Source organism: Schistocerca gregaria, chromosome 2 (assembly GCF_023897955.1).
Source record: "Schistocerca gregaria isolate iqSchGreg1 chromosome 2, iqSchGreg1.2, whole genome shotgun sequence".
NCBI lineage: Eukaryota > Metazoa > Arthropoda > Insecta > Orthoptera > Acrididae > Schistocerca > Schistocerca gregaria.
Window position 1 is genome coordinate 354519913 of NC_064921.1, and position 17281 is coordinate 354537193.

General features: G+C 39.0%; 1 protein-coding gene across 6 annotated transcripts in view; it reads right to left on the reverse strand.

Moving 5' to 3' along the window:
• LOC126337046 (regulating synaptic membrane exocytosis protein 2) overlaps positions 1–17281 on the reverse strand; it is a 1181006-nt gene that overhangs the window by 428197 nt on the left and 735528 nt on the right. For 4 of the 6 annotated variants that reach the window (XR_007565038.1, XR_007565036.1, XM_050001371.1 and 1 more), the window contains one exon: positions 15449–15594. Coding sequence is in view for 2 of the 6 variants with exons in the window: in XM_050001371.1 (XP_049857328.1) it covers positions 15449–15594 (146 nt within the window). In the remaining 4 variants the exon portion in view is untranslated. Of the gene's footprint in view, positions 1–15448; positions 15598–17281 lie in introns of all 6 variants that reach the window. The other 2 variants (XR_007565035.1, XR_007565037.1) reach the window with 1 other exon arrangement.

A 17281-nucleotide genomic window follows, 5' to 3' on the forward strand; every position in this document is an offset into this window, starting at 1 on the left:
GCAGTAATCTATTCAGTGCATATTGTTATTCCATTCTGAACTTTCCATTGTTTGATATCATCTTTGGCAACTTCTGTGGAAGTATAATTTGAATTTTGTTTCCAATGGCTTAAAAGTTAAAAGTGTGCTTCCTCGTGTCTGCTGAGTAGTTTTAATTTTATCCACAATATTTTGATGACCAACCAAGTTGTCTTCTTCAGGTGTGGTAAGTTTTGCTGTTTGGATGCCAATCAAATATGAACTATTGTCAGTCTCACACCACTATTTCTAGATGTGATCGATTTCCTATGCCCACTATGCCCTTTGATGCTTTTTAGTTTTTCAGAGCTCCCATGACATATCAGTGTGAGCTTAGAAAAACAAAAAGCATCAAAGGAAGATCAGGTGCCAGGAATTGAATCTGACTATAAACAGCAGTTTGAGACAGGGGATTATTCACCATCTGGTTGGAGTCCGGCAGCAAGTGTGCATAACAGGACCTGAAGAAGGTAACTGGGTTCATTGTCAAAATATTGTGCATGAAATGGAAACAACAACTTGTCAGGACAGCCAGGAGCACACTACTGAAGAATCTTGTGGAGAAAAACTGAGGTATCATGGTTTAAAATTTCTTTTTTGTCATTTTTAAATTCATATAAAGCTTTCTGAAGGTGGCAGGGGTAAAATACAGGGAGCAAAAGGCTATTTACAATCTGTGCAGAAAACAGACGGCAGTTATGAGTTGAGGGGCACAAAAGGGAAGAAGTAGTTGGGAAGGGAGTGAGACAGGATTGAAGCCTATCCCCAATGTTATTCAATCTGTATATTGAGCAAGCAATAAATGAAACAAAAGAAAAATTTGGAGTTGGAATTAAAATCCACGGAGAAGAAATAAAAACTTTGAGGTTGGCCGATGACATTGTATTTCTGTCAGAGATAGCAAAGGACATGGAAGAGCAGATGAACAGAATGGCAGTGTCTTGAAAAAAGCATATAAGATGAACATCAACAAAAGCAAAATGAGAATAATGGAATGTAGTCAAATTAAATCAGGTGATGCTGCAGGAATTAGATTAGGAAATGAGATGCTTAAAGTAGTAAAGGAGTTTTGCTATTTGCGGAGCAAAATAACTTATGATAGTCAAAGTAGAGAGGACATAAAATGTAGACTGGCAATGACAAGGAAAGCATTTCTGAAGAAGAGAAATTTGTTAACATCGAGTATAGATTGAAGTGTCAGGAAGTCGTTCTTGAAAGTATTTGTATGGAGTGTAGCCATGTATGGAAGTGAGACATGGTCGATAAATAGTTTAGACAAGAAGAGAATAGAAGCTTTTGAAATGTGGTGCTACAGAAGAATGCTAAAGATTAGATTTGTAGATCACATAACTAATGAGGAGGTTTTGAATAGAATTGGAGAGAAGAGAAATTTTTGGTACAACTTGACTAAAAGAAGGGATCGGTTGGTAGGGCATATTCTGAGGCATCAAGGGATCACCAATTTAGTATTGGAGGGCAGTGTGGAGGGTAAAAATCGTAGAGAGAGACCAAGAACTGAATACACTAAACAGATTCAGAATAATGTAGGTCGCAGTAGGTACTGGGAGATGAAGGAGCTTGGACAGGATAGAGTAGCATGGAGAGCTGCATCAAACCAGTCACTGGACTGAAGACTACAACAACAACAACAACAACAACAACAACAACAACAACAAAACTTTATATCTGTTATATAAAAATGCATGAAAAAAGCTACACAATAATTATTCAAACAATGAAATAAAAAGTCAAAAGTCTGGATATATAGGTTTCTTTTGTGGCAGATAATGATAACTTAGCTGAGAGGAAAAAATATAAATCAGACAAACAAGCCAAAAAGGACAAAAAACATCAGGGGTTTTAATATACTTCTCTGTAGAGGCCACTAGAGATGAAACACCAACTTGGATTCAGGAAATATAGGGAAGGTAAATGGTTGTGTCTTTTTAAAGGAAAAATCCAAGTTTTAAGGGAATCTCAGAAAAACATGGATGGCCTGATGAGGATTTTAATCACTATCCTCCTTAATGCAAGAGCAGTGTTTTCACCACAGGCCCTCTTCGTATGGCAGAGGAACCAGAGAGGGTGGAGATGAGTTAGTCAGAAACAAAAATCATATGGTACAAGAAAAATACATGAACTTGGAGAAAAGCAACACTGAGATATGAGACCTTGAATTTAAATTGATAAAAGGTCACGTATGGTCTCAGTAACTTTTGTGTTGCATTCTGTAGTTTGTAAATGTTTGCATGGTGAATGACGGAAAGTGTACGCAATGAACAATGAATCAGATGATTACACAAGATTTTGGCATCAACATTCAATAAATATGGACATGGTGTGGTGTGTATCAAATTATATGGCAGCATAATGGAAGGTGTAATCCAGAATGTTGTCATATAAAACAGAACACTCCATAAAATTTATAATGTATTCTTGGGCTCATGAATGGCCACAGCCTCAGAAGTCAGTACATTTTGAAAATATCTCACAATGTTTTCACAATGAGCAGTGAGTTACATCACAGATCAGTCCATCACTATGGTCTGTTTTCTTCCAGTCACATTTGTTGGCTCAACTCACAACCAGACTGCAGCATTTCAACTTAACTTATACCTTGGGTTATGCTGCAGATCATTCCATTGTCATAGTTAGTTTTGCTTCTGTCACATCCATTGACTTTGCCAACTCACAACGAAATTATAAGCTCATACATTGCTTGATGGGAAGTTACTACTATGAACACAAAATGGAACTCATATTTGTGGAGAGACAATACACAAAGAAACCCTATCATATTCTGATAATCACAGAATACATGAAATACAGACACAAACTTGTAACTAACATACTATAATTCATAATAGCCAGATAAATAATCATCGCTCTCAAGCTATCCAAGTCAAGAATGAAAGTGATCAATTTGTATGTTCCACAGAAGTTAGTAATTAGACTTAGCAATTCGCATTGGATACTGGATACTATTATCTGATTGGCCATGCCATTGGAAAGAAACTGTGAATAGCAGCACACAGTGGAAGATCTGCTGACACCATAAGTGCACCTCAACCTACTCAGTAATAAAGTCACACAGTTTGAAAACAGAAGTAAATGGGTTAAATCCAAAAGGAAGTACAAGAGCCTCTGTTTATCTGTTTGTTCCTGAAAAATATATTATATAATCCATTGTAATTATGTGATGAGAAACTGTCTATTTTACAAGAAACTTCATGGTATGTAACTTTGCATTCCCTGTATGTCATAACATTCCATCAGGTCACATCACCACGTTATATCTATGCAACAAGAATGGACATCTTATTTTCATCCTGACACAGTTCAACTGTTGGGAGGTCCCTGTGGACTGTGTGAAGGGAAGCAAGTGGAAAAGGGTAGGAAGGGGCCAGTTAATCATTGTTTCATCATTATATAAAATGTAAAGCAACTAATGGTACCCTGACATAAATGGCAGCAATGAATGGAAAAGAACATCTTGTGTGTGGTGTGTGTACCCCAGGATGCATTACACATTTTGAAAATGCTATTCCAACAGACTTTAAGGAACAAGGTGCTACCAATTGCAGATTAAGGCACACACTGAAATGAATGTTGCCTCTCAAAGTGATCTGGGTCTACTTTAGTTTTTCCCACAACTGGCAGAGAGGATTGAGAAGACCAGTCTTGCTCATTGGATTCCAATGAAGTTCACAATCTGCAACATTGTCCCCAGAACTGATCATAGCCCTCTGGCTCTGAACCAAGTAAAACGCTTAAGCCAGAGATTTCATATGTTCTTTGACACTCTATGTTGTGACTTTCTGGTTTGTATCATAGGACTGATAATGGTGGGATTCCCCTAAATGGGTCAGGGGAGTACTATAAATTAGAGGTTGATATGCAGGTGGCTGACTGTGTGTGGAGTGCACACAAGAGCTTGTAGATTTAGGCAATTCTCTATTCACTTCAAATGTTGATAATTATAGTGTAAGACCCAAAGTCTCAAAGGGTCCAGGGTACCTTGCACCATACACTATACAGTGGATTGCAGAGTATGTATGTAGATGTAGATGAAAGAAATGGCCCCAACAGATAAAAAGATAAAAGTCCTAGTGACCTGTTATATCTTAATGACATTTTAATAGAATTTCTGTGCAGATACAGTAGTGTCTTGATTTTCAGTTTTGTATTCAATCATTAATTTGTTAGTCACTCATGTTAAAATATGACTGTACAGAATTACAGCTTTGTGTACTGTGTTTCATGTGTTTTAATAAACCACCTATTTCAAGAATTACAGTTAATGTGCCTGCTAACCCCACTAACCAACAAACATATTATTAATTGCTGAAGCACTCACAACAAAATATCAGAGTTTGCAGCAGTTCAAAAAAGCAGTGCAACTAGTATAAAACTGTTTGCCACAAACTAGTTAAAGAAATTTGGTTAAAACACAAAACTAACAGCAGTCAGATATTTTAGAAAAATCTAGGCGTACACCTAAAGGATAGAAACTCATATCCACCAAGATAGCAACAGAAAGTGCGCTGAGATTGTTTGCTCACGAATCAATATCAAGGGTGGACCTAAACTTGTAATCACAGCACACTATCAACTAACAAACTCACCCTGAAATAGTAGGTAACTTTTTGTATGGACTTTAAACCACAGTATAGTGGGAATAGAAGTGCGCCAGATGGCTAGACAGAATACACTTTTCTGTCATCAGTCAATTTTGCTACGAACGTGTAGACATTATAATAATGACTCTACCAGTGCACTGTAACCAAACAAAGACTGACAGCTGAAAAATTGTTGTGACCTGAAGGTACAGGCAGATTTCATGACAAATAACACTTGGTGCATTACAGGTCACAATTCAAATACCCCAAGTGTTAGAGAATGTTATATCATGAACAATAAAACTGTATTAAATGCCTGGAAGAAGCACAAATCACACCTGTCTAAAAAAAGGAGTAGCTGAAGTGATCCATCACACCACCACTCAACCCTTTTCACACCCACCTGTTGTATCTGAGCTCAGATATACTAAGGCATATCATGTGGAAAGACCAGCATGGGTTCTTATGGCATTGAGTGAGTGAAACCCAACTTGCACTTTTCTCACATGATGCCCTAATAGTAATGGAGCATGGATCAAGGCTACCTAATGGCTGTAGTATTTCTTGGCTTTCGAAAAGTAAAAAAAGGTGGGAATTTAAAGAGATGGGACCTGGATAAACGGACTAAACTAGAGGTTGTACAGAGTTCTAGGGAGAGCATAAGGGAACAATTGGCAGGAATGGGAGAAAGAAATACAGTAGAAGAAGAATGGGTAGCTCTGAGGGATGAAGTAGTGAAGGCAGCAGAGGATCAAATAGGTAAAAAGACGAGGGCTAGTTGAAATCCTTGGGTAACAGAAGAAATATTGAATTTAATTGATGAAAGGAGAAAATATAAAAATGCAGTAAATGAAGCAGGCAAAAAGGAATACAAACGTCTCAAAAATGAGATCCACAGGAAGTGCAAAATGGCTAAGCAGGGATGGTTAGAGGACAAATGTAAGGATGTAGAGGCACATGACACTAGGGGTAAGATAGTCACTGCCTACAAGAGAATTAAAGAGACCTTTGGAGAAAAGAGAACGAACTGTATGAATAGCAAGAGCTCAGATGGAAACCCGGTTCTAAGCAAAGAAGGGGAAGCAAAAAGGTGGAAGGAGTATATAGAGGGTCTATACAAGGGTGATGTTAATGAGGACAATATTCTGGAAATGGAAGAGAATGTAGATGAAGATGAAACAGGAGATATGATATTGCGTGAAGAGTTTGACAGAGCACTGAAAGACCAGAGTCAAAACAAAGCCCCGGGAGTAGACAACATTCCATTAGAACTACTGACGGCCTTGGGAGATCCAGCCCTGACCACACTCTATCTGGTGAGCAAGATGTATGAGACAAGTGAAATACCCTCAGATTTCAAGAAGAATATAATAATTCCAATCCCAAAGAAAGCAGGTGTTGACAGATGTGAAAATTACCGAACTATCAGTTTAGTAAGTCACAGCTGCAAAATACTAACACGAATTCTTTACAGACGAATGGAACAACGAGTAGAAGCCGACCTTGGGGAAGATCAGTTTGGATTCTTATCTTAGAAAATAGATTAAGGAAAGGCAAACCTACGTTTCTAGCATTTGTAGACTTAGAGAAAGCTTTTGACAATGTTGACTGGAATACTCTCTTTCAAATTCTAAAGGTTGCAGGGGTAAAATACAGAGAGCGAAAGGATATTTACAATTTGTACAGAAAGCAGATGGCAGTTATAAGAGTTGAGGGGTACGAAAGGGAAGCAGTGGTTTGGAAGAGAGTGAGACAGGGTTGTAGCTTATCCCCAATGTTATTTGATCTATATATTGAGCAAGCAATAAAGAAAACAAAAGAAAAATTTGGAGTAGGTATTAAAATCCATGGAGAAACAAGAACTTTGAGGTTCGCTAGTGACATTCTAATTCTGTCAGAGACAGCAAAGGACTTGGAAGAGCAGTTGAACGGAATGGGCAGTGTCCTGAAAGGAGGATATAAGATGAACATTAACAAAAGCAAAACGAGAATAATGGAATGTAGTCAAATTAAGTCGGGTGATGCTGAGGGAATTAGATTAGGAAATGAGAAATTTAAGTAGTAAAGGAGTTTTGCTATTTGGGGAGCAAGCAAAACGAGAATAATGGAATGTAGTCGAATTAAGTCGGGTGATGCTGAGGGAATTAGATTAGGAAATGAGAAATTTAAGTAGTAGAGGAGTTTTGCTATTTGGGGAGCAAAATAACTGATGATGGTAGAAGTAGGGAGGATATAAAATGTAGACTGGCAATGGCAAGGAAAGCGTTTCTGAAGAAGAGAAATTTGTTAACATTGAGTATAGATTTAATTGTCAGGAAGTCATTTCTGAAAGTATTTGTATGGAGTGTAGCCATGTATGGAAGTGAAACATGGACAATAAATAGTTTTGACAAGAAGAGAATAGAAGCTTTCGAAATGTGGTGCTACAGAAGAATGTTGAAGATTAGATGGGTAGATCACATAACTAATGAGGAGGTACTGAATAGGATTGGGGAGAAGAGAAGATTGTGCCACAACTTAACTAGAAGACGGGATCGGTTGGTAGGACATGTCCTGAGGCATCAAGGGATCACAAATTTAGCATTGGAGGGCAGTGTGGAGGGTAAGAATCGTACAGGGAGACCAAGAGATGAATACACTAAGCAGATTCAGAAGGATGTAGGTTGCAGTAGGTACTGGGAGATGAAGGAGCTTGCACAGGATAGAGTAGCATGGAGAGCTGCATCAAACCAGTCACTGGACTGAAGACCACAACAACAACAACAACATTGGCTCCATAGCACATTAATGATTAGTAACATAAGTATGTTTATTTAGGTATTAAACAAAATCTGTGACAGAACTGAGGATGTCTTCGTAGGGAGGATACAAAAAGTTGAATAAACAGCTAGCAACAGAAGTAGATGAAACTTCAGGGTGTACTTGGCAAATATGTTGGAACCCTTGTGGTGCATGTTATATATTAATGGTCTGGCAGACAATATAAATACTCACCTCAGAATTTTTGCAGATGGTGCATTCACATTTAATGAAGTATTATGTTGTTGTTGTTGTCTTCAGTCCTGAGACTGGTTTGATGCAGCTCTCCATGCTACTCTATCCTGTGCAAGCTGCTTCATCTCCCAGTACCTACTGCAACCTACATCCTTCTGAATCTGCTTAGTGTACTCATCTCTCGGTCTCCCCCAACGATTCTTACCCTCCACGCTGCCCTCCAATGCTAAATTTGTGATCCCTTGATGCCTCAAAACATGTCCTACCAACCGATCCCTTCTTCTAGTCAAGTTGTGCCACAAACTTCTCTTCTCCCCAATCCTATTCAATACCTCCTCATTAGTTACGTGATCTATCCACCTTATCTTCAGTATTCTTCTGTAACACCACATTTCGAAAGCTTCTATTCTCTTCTTGTCCAAACTAGTTATCGTCCATGTTTCACTTCCATACATGGCTACACTCCAAACAAATACTTTCAGAAACGACTTCCTGATACATAAATCTATATTCGATGTTAACAAATTTCTCTTCTTCAGAAACGCTTTCCTTGCCATTGCCAGTCTACATTTTATATCCTCTCTACTTCGACCATCATCAGTTATTTTACTTCCTAAATAGCAAAACTCCTTTACTACTTTAAGTGTCTCATTTCCTAATCTAATTCCCTCAGCATCACCCGATTTAATTTGACTACATTCCATTATCCTCGTTTTGCTTTTGTTAATGTTCATCTTATATCCTCCTTTCAAGACACTGTCCATTCCGTTCAACTGCTCTTCCAAGTCCTTTGCCGTCTCTGACAGAATTACAATGTCATCGGCGAACCTCAAAGTTTTTACTTTGTCTCCATGAATTTTAATACCTACTCCAAATTTTTCTTTTGTTTCCTTTACTGCTTGCTCAATATACAGATTGAATAACATCGGGGAGAGGCTACAACCCTGTCTCACTCCTTTCCCAACCACTGCTTCCCTTTCATGCCCCTCGACTCTTATTACTGCCATCTGGTTTCTGTACAAATTATAAATAGCCTTTCGCTCCCTGTATTTTACCCCTGCCACCTTTAGAATTTGAAAAAGAGTATTCCAGTCAACATTGTCAAAAGCTTTCTCTAAGTCTACAAATGCTAGAAACGTAGGTTTGCCTTTTCTTAATCTTTCTTCTAAGATAAGTCGTAAGGTCAGTATTGCCTCACGTGTTCCAACATTTCGACAGAATCCAAACTGTTCCTCCCCGAGGTCTGCATCTACCAGTTTTTCCATTCGTCTGTAAAGAATTCGCGTTAGTATTTTGCAGCCGTGGCTTATTAAACTGATAGTTCGGTAATTTTCACATCTGTCAGCACCTGCTTTCTTTGGGATTGGAATTATTATATTCTTCTTGAAGTCTGAGGGTATTTCGCCTGTCTCATACATCTTGCTCACCAGCTGGTAGAGTTTTGTCATGACTGGCTCTCCCAAGGCCGTCAGTAGTTCTAATGGAATGTTGTCTACTCCGGGGGCCTTGTTTCGACTCAGGTCTTTCAGTGCTCTGTCAAACTCTTCACGCAGTATCGTATCTCCCATTTCGTCTTCATCTACATCCTCTTCCATTTCCAGAATATTGTCCTCATTAACATCACCCTTGTATAGACCCTCTATATACTCCTTCCACCTTTTTGCTTCCCCTTCTTTGCTTAGAACCGGGTTTCCATCTGAGCTCTTGCTATTCATACAGTTCGTTCTCTTTTCTCCAAAGGTCTCTTTAATTTTCCTGTAGGCAGTATCTATCTTACCCCTAGTGAGATAAGCTTCTACATCCTTACATTTGTCCTCTAGCCATCCCTGTTTAGCCATTTTGCACTTCCTGTCGATCTCATTTTTGAGACGTTTGTATTCCTTTTTGCCTGCTTCATTTACTGCATTTTTATATTTTATATATATTTTATATTTTATATATATTATATTATACGAAAAAAAAAGCTGTACAAATATCCAGTTGATCTTGATACGACTTCAAAGTGGTGGCACAACTCTCACTCCCTCTCTCTTTCTCTCTCTCTATCAATCACTCCCTCTCTCAAACACACATACATACCCATCCACCCTCCCCACATGCTCACACACACACACACACACACACACACACACACACACTAAAGCTAGGGAGAAAAAAAGTATATGGCAGGAAGAGATAGAGAGCAAGAAAATTTCCATGTTGGTTTGCTGCAAGTTGTGGTAGAAATTACAAACTTCAGTTAAACTGAGTATAAGTAACAAATTATATTTCCTGGTATTAAATATTACAGTAATGCTGATAAAAGCATACAATGTATCAACATAATTTTGTTTCGGCAATTCTTGAAGTATAATTCTCTTGAGCAAAAATAATACAGCAAAGAATTATCTTTCCCACATCTTTCATTTATTTATCTCTTTTATATACTCTATGCTTAAATTATACTTTCATGGCAGAAATTAGAAAAACCTACTTCAAATAGTAATAAAAAAAGATTTTTTAAGAATCTTTTATGTTGTTAACCTCTCATCATGAAACACAGCAATAAAGTTTAATCAGGTATAGGGCCTTTATTTATTTCCAGATTTTTATAACTTTTTCCCAGCAATCAAATTACTATAAAAACGAATTTAATCTATTGTTGACAATATAATGGAATTGGATAGATGAAAAATCTACTCACTAAACTGCAACAGGAGAACATGCATATAAAAAAGGTTTTACTAATGCAAGCTTTTGGAGCCAGTGGCTCATTCTTTTGATAGAAGGGTAGAAGGGGAAGGAAGAAGGCTGAAGAGAAAAGAACTGGAGAGGTTTAGGAAAAGGGGTAGAGTTCATAAGTCACCTCGAACTGCGGGTTTGGAAAAGCCACCCAAAACCCCAGGTCAGGGGAGACCTACCAGATGGAATGAGAAGGAAAGACAGATGTTGAGAACTGCACTGGACAAGATTTCAAAACCTAAGAACTTTAAGGAGCAATACAAGGTAATATGCAAGACACAGATTACTGCTAAAAAATCATGCATGAGTTCATAAGAGTGAAAAGCCAAGTGCATTGTATTTAACAGAGGTGGGAGGGGAATGGTGAATTATAGACAGGTTAGAAAATGAAAGATGTAGGAAACTAAAATGGAATGAAGAAAGAAGTAGTTGCTATGAAGAAATGCTGGGATGGAAGAAATTAACACAGATTAAGGCCAGGTGGGTGGTGAGAAACTAGGACTTGTTGCACTAGTTCTCACCTGTGGAGTTCTGAGAAAGTGGTGTCTGGGGGGAAGGATCCAGATAGTGCGTGTGGAGAAACAGGCGCTGAGGTCATGACTGTCATGTTGCAGAGCATGCTCTGCAACAGGATATTGTGTGTCGCTGGTATACACCCTCTCCCTATGTCCATTCATTCTAACTGGCAACTTGGTGGTAGTGATAGCAGTGTAATAGACCAAACAGTGTTTACATAACAGCTGGTACATGGTTCACAGGTGGCTCACCCTTTCATAGTATATGTTCTGCCAGTTACAGGACTTATATAGGTGGTGGTAGAATGGTGCATAGGGCCAGTCTTGCAGTGGGGACAGTCACAGGAACAGGAGATATGTGCAGAAGGAGCATAGGGTCTGACAAGGATACTGCAAAGATTGCAAGGGTGAGGAAAAGCTATTCTAGGTGTGGTGGGTAAAATCTCAGACAGAATGGATCTCGTTACAGGGCATGATTTTAGGAACTCATGGCCTTGTCAAAGTAGCTAATTAATATGTCCAAGACCAGGATGATACCAAGTCACCAGTGATGTGCTCTGAAGTTTTCTTTTTTTTTAAGTGATAAGCAGTACCAGGATTGGATGTGATAGCCCAGGAAATCTGCTGGTGGGGTAATTACATCCAGCGAAGGCTGAGGTGGGAATGGTGGTGTATTGCTGTAAAGAGTCTGCATCTGAACAAATACATTTGCCTCAAATGCCAAAGCTGTATGGGAGGGAATATTTGTCATGGAAAGGATGGTAACTGTCCAAATCTAAGTACTGTCATTTGTTAGTAGCTTTAATGTGGACAGAAGTGTGTAGCTGCCCTTCAGTGAGTATGAGATCACCATCAAGGAAAGTGGCATTGGACTTGGAATAGGATCATGTGAAATTTAACTAGTAATTTAGCCAGGAATTTTAACAGGTCGGTCTCACCTGATTCATCAATGTATCTGAACCAAACCTGGATGTGAAGGGTTATGAAAGCCCCTTCCAAGTGACCCATGAAAAGATTGGCATAGGAAGGAACTATACTAGTTCCCATGGCTGTTCCCCAGATCTGTTTGTATGTCTGCCCCTCAAAGATGAAGTAGTTGATGGTACGTATAAAGTTGACTAAGGTGAGCAGGAAGGATGTCACATGTTTAAATAAGGTGGGTACTAAAATTGGGGAAATATTCAGCAGTAGGCAGACCATGTACATGGGGGATGTTAGTACAGAGGAAGGTGGTATCTGTGGTGACAAGCAAGGTGTATGGTGGATGCAGGACAAGCATCGATTTCAAAATTATGCGGGAAATGGTTGGTGTCTTTAATATAGGAGGAAAGTCTTTGTACTACGTGTTGCAAGTGCTGATCAGCTAAATCAGACATGTGTTTGGTGGTTGCTTTGAAGTCACCATCTATAGGATGGCCAGGATGACAGGGTTTGTGGATCTTAGGAAGAAGGTGAAAAGGGGATGGGAGTGGGGGGGGGGGGGGGGGAGTTGCATAGTTTGTACAAGGTAAAAAAATCTATGCATTGAGGTGTTAGTACTTGTGGGGCCTGAGGTTTTAAGGAGGGACTGCAGGTCAGCCTAAATCACAGGGAAAGGATCTTGAGGGCAAATGCAGTAAGTAAAGCTGTCAGACAGCTGACATAGACTTCACTAACATACTCCTGCCAGTCAAATACCACAGTGGTAGATCATTTATCTGATGGCTGGATAATGATGGAGTCATCAGCTTTTAGGGGGCGTAGAGTACTGCAGAGGACAGGTTAGGGTCATATTGCAGGGACCTGAGGAAGGGTTGTCAAGCAATGCTGGATGTGAGGAGTTCTTGGAAGGCTTGGAAGGGATGGTTTTGAGGTAGGGGTGGTGGGTCAAGTTGGGATCATGTTATGAACTGTTTAAGGCAGTATTCAACATCAGGTTTGCTGTTGGAAAGGTTTTCAGATTGGCTTGCAATCTAATATTTCCAGTTGACTTTACATGTGGAAGAATGTAGGTCCTTCATCAAAGCAGCATGATTAAATGCAGGTTTAGGAGTAAAGGTGAGACCCTAGGATAATACAGACCATTCAGTAGGGGAGAGAGCTTTAGACATGAGGTTGAGAACACTGTACTGTTGTGACTGTTTATTTTGATTATGAGACAGGAAGTGAAACACACTGTTGAGGTAGTTTAGGAGAAGATGGGATAGCTTTCTGAGGTGAAATCTGGCATTTTGTTGCAGTTTGAAGTTGGCTTGGCAGTTAATGCCATCCAAGAAAACATGAGGGGCAGACAAACTGCAGGATTTTGTACAAGGAGAGAACTTTGGTGGAGTGAAAATTGGCAGATGAGACATATAGTTCAAAGATATGTTGGGTAAGTGCAAGAGATTGCGGTATTTCAAATTGTAAAAGAGGCTGATGCAGAGCAAGATTATATCCAGAAGCAGGGACAGTCAGTGTTAGGCCTTTGTGAGTTACTCCAGGGAATAAGCAGGTTTCAAGAAACAGAATGTGGGACCTTTGTTTTGATAGTGTAAAAGCGAGTTTTCAATAAGTATGGATGTAATATGTGATGGGATTTATCATGGTAAGAGAGGACAGTTTGGAGTGTTAGAAACAGTGGGAGTGGCGCAAAAGTGAAGCAAGGGTTGGAAAAAGATAGAAAAACAGAAGAAAAGCAAGAAACAAATTAGGAAAAGTCAGAAAAATCCGCACAAAAATAGTGAGAACAGTCAATGGTTAACAAAAGGTACTGAGTGGGCGAGAATTTTTAGCCAGAAAAGTGGTCTATATGACACAAAAAAAGGATTGTAAAAGAGAAAATCGATAGGAAAAGTCATGAAAAGAGGCTAAACTTTAAAAATTGGGCAAACAGAAAGAGAAAGTCATAAGAGAAAACGTAAACTACATTGCTTGGCAAGTAAAGTAATGTAGGAGATCGCAGTAAAAGTTGATCAATGCAAAAAATGGTGAAAGAATTACGTTTAAGCAAAGTAAGTGGAGGGTGGGAAAGAAAATGGCTGTCAAATTTCCAAATAAATCAGTGAAAGACAATTAAGAGAAAGAGCTCTGCAGTGCAGTGAACCATAAGAAATTGTTATAACTAAATTCTTAAATAGGATAGAAATTGTTACATGTAAAATTGTAATCAACAATAACACTGAAGGCCAGCTACACACTTGTGTCTGCATTAAACCTACTAACAAACAATAGTACTTCGATTTTGACAGTTGTCATCCTTTCCAAATCAAACATTGCCTCCCATACAGTCTTGGCATTCAAGGGAAACGAATTTGTTCAGATGCAGACTCTTTACAGCAATACACCACCATTCTCATCTTAACCTACACTGGATGTAATTACCTTACAAGCCTATTCAAAGCAGATTTCCTGGACCACCACATTCAATCCTGGTACTGCTGATGCTTCCAAAAAACAACTTCAAAACACACCACTTGTCGCTCAGTATTATACTGGCCTTCAATGTATTAACCAGCTACTTCGACAAGACCATGACTTCCTAAAATCATACATTTTGTCTGAGATTTTGCCCACCATATCTAGAATAGCTTTTTGTCACCCTACCAATCTCGCAGTATCCTGGTCAAATCTTATGTTCCTTCTGCACCCGACTCCCTACCCTATGGCTCCTACCCCTGTGAACATCACTGATGCATGACATGCCCTATGCACCCTCCTGCCACTACCTCTATCCGCCCTGTGAGGAGCAGAACATATACTATCAGAGGGAGAGCCACCTGTGAAACAATATGTCATTACCAGCTGGTATGTAACACTGTTCAGCCTTTTACGTTGGCGTGACTACTATCAAGTTGTCAGTTAGGATGAATGAGCAGAGGGTGTATACCAGCAACACAATATCCTGTTGCAGTGCATGCTCTACAACATGACAGTCATGACCTCAGTGCCTGTTTCACCACACCTACCATCTCAGATCTCCACAGGTGGGAACTAGCACTGCAACATGTCCTTGTATCTTACCACCCACCTGGCCCTAATCTATATTAATTTCTTCCATCTCAGCATTTCTTCATAGCAACTACTTCTTTCTTCATCCCATTTTAGTTTCCTACATCGTTCATTTTCTAACCAGTCTATTTTTCACCATTCCCCTCCCATCTCTGTTATATACAATGCACTTGACTTATCACTCTTATGAACTCATGCTCAATTTTTTAGCAGTAATCTATGTCTTGCATATAACCTTGTCTTGTACCTTAAAGTTCTTAGGTTTTGAAATCTTGTCCAATGCAGTTCCCAACATCAGTCTTTCCTTCTCATTCCATATGGTAGGTCTCCCCTGACCTGGGGTTTTGGGTGGCTTTTCCAAACTCTTCCCACATTCCTAAGCCTCTCCAGTTTATTTCCCTACACCCCTCTTCCTTCCCCTTCAACTGATCTCTCAGAAGAAGGAACCACTGGCTCCAAAAGCTTGCAAAAGAAAAACTTTTTTTACATAACTACTATAAAACATAAGGCCAAAAGCAATAGAATTTCAGGATGTAATTTTACAACAATGCTTTCTGTCACATGAAAATGTAGACATACTCCAAATCACAAAAGAAAAATTTATTAAGTTACCTGTTTTTTCATCAGGTGGAACCTCAGCATTGGATAAACTCCGTGTAAATGTTCCACGCTTTGTTCCTGACCCATTGCCACCTGGAGCACTACTGTGGTGGGCCATTACACGTTGTACACCTCCACTGCTTCCACCACCGTAGTCACTGCTCCATTGTAAATCCATGTTGTTGTGTTGTGGTGATGAGGAGGAAGACATAGGAAAGGGTGAACTGTTAGCAACACTAGCATCAAGAGTGTGACTATCACTATGTATTAAGCCTTTTCCAGAAGAGTCACAGCAGGTTTTACTGTGTTCTGTTATACTACTACTTTCACACTGACATGATGGTGTGTTGCAACATCCAACAACACAACTATGATCCTTAGAACATTTATCAGTATTAACTGTTTCATCCACACCAAGGCCATCAGGTAGCTGTCTGAACTCAATCCGTGGGGTAAGGGAAGAGAAATTCCGCTGGCATATTTGACATGACACTTTTCCTTGTACTTCTGATTCATATTTAATATTTTCCACACTCATTTCCTTATCAACATCTTTGTTATCATCTGTCATAACTGTGGAGCATGAATATCCTGAGGAAGAGTTATCTGCAGCTTGTACTTCACTTTTACTCTTTTCTTTGTGGAGTTTGTGAATTTCATTATTCACGTGATAAACATATTCACCTAAGAATGTCACATTTTTACTAGGGGTTCTTTCATAATTTTTTATTTCCAAAGGATGCCATCTTGTTGCCATGTCTTTCATAGATAATGTGTAATCTGAGTATGACCTATCTTCTAGAAATATACTCCTCTCTTCATTTTTATCTGGCACAGCAATTGTGTACCTTCTTCCTTTCAAAATTGAACTTCTTTGGTTTCTAATACTTTCATGTTGTTGATCACATGTTTCACAATGGCAGCATTTTAGTACTGATGTTTCACTATCAAAAGACAATTGTGTATGCAATCTCCTTGTATTGCCACTGGAGCTTAGCTTCCTTGATGAAATAGGACAGTCTTGCTCAAATGATGCCTGAATTGGAGAATTACACTCAGCTGTGGGAACAGAATTTTTCCTTCCAATCACTGCCACAGAATTGCGCCTGTCTAAAGTACATCTGGATTTTTCTTTCGCTAAATCTGAGGATTTATCAAGAGGAAGCATAGTGGAATTTCTTCTATTGACAACAGCCACAGTATTCCGTCTGATCAGCTGGTTTCTGGAACAGTTTTGGTTTGAAGCAGCTTTGATTGTATTGCAATGTATATCTTGTTCTTCATTATTTCCTGTTAGAACATCACTACAAGTACAAGGACAGTTATTTCCAATACCTCCTGATTTTTCTGCTGTCACCTCATCATCAAACATCCTCCTAGTGTTCTGCCACTGTTTATTTCTGATGTTATTATTGCATGTATCTTTTACTTGGTAGGAACTTAAAACTTCTACTGAGTTACAAGCCTTCATATTTTCACCAGATGTCCTGTTACATCCTAATTTCTGCACTTCTGCAACATTGCACATAATTTTATCACATACATTTCTAGCTGAACTGAAGTTACCATTTCTCCATTTTTGCTCAGATGAGACAAAAGGCTTTTTGTGTCTAATATCTGTATGGTTTTTTTTAGCCTGAAATGCTACATTTTGTGTTCTGATATTGTTTGACTCCATTTGGGCATTTTTTAGTTTTCTCACATCATTATGGGCAGTTTGTTCAGGAAAGTCACAACTTTGGCTATCAAAACTTTGATCAGAACAATGAATTTCTGTTTCAGCTCCACTATACTCACTGTCATACCCATAATAATGGGGATTTGATGACTGTTTAGAATTTGCAA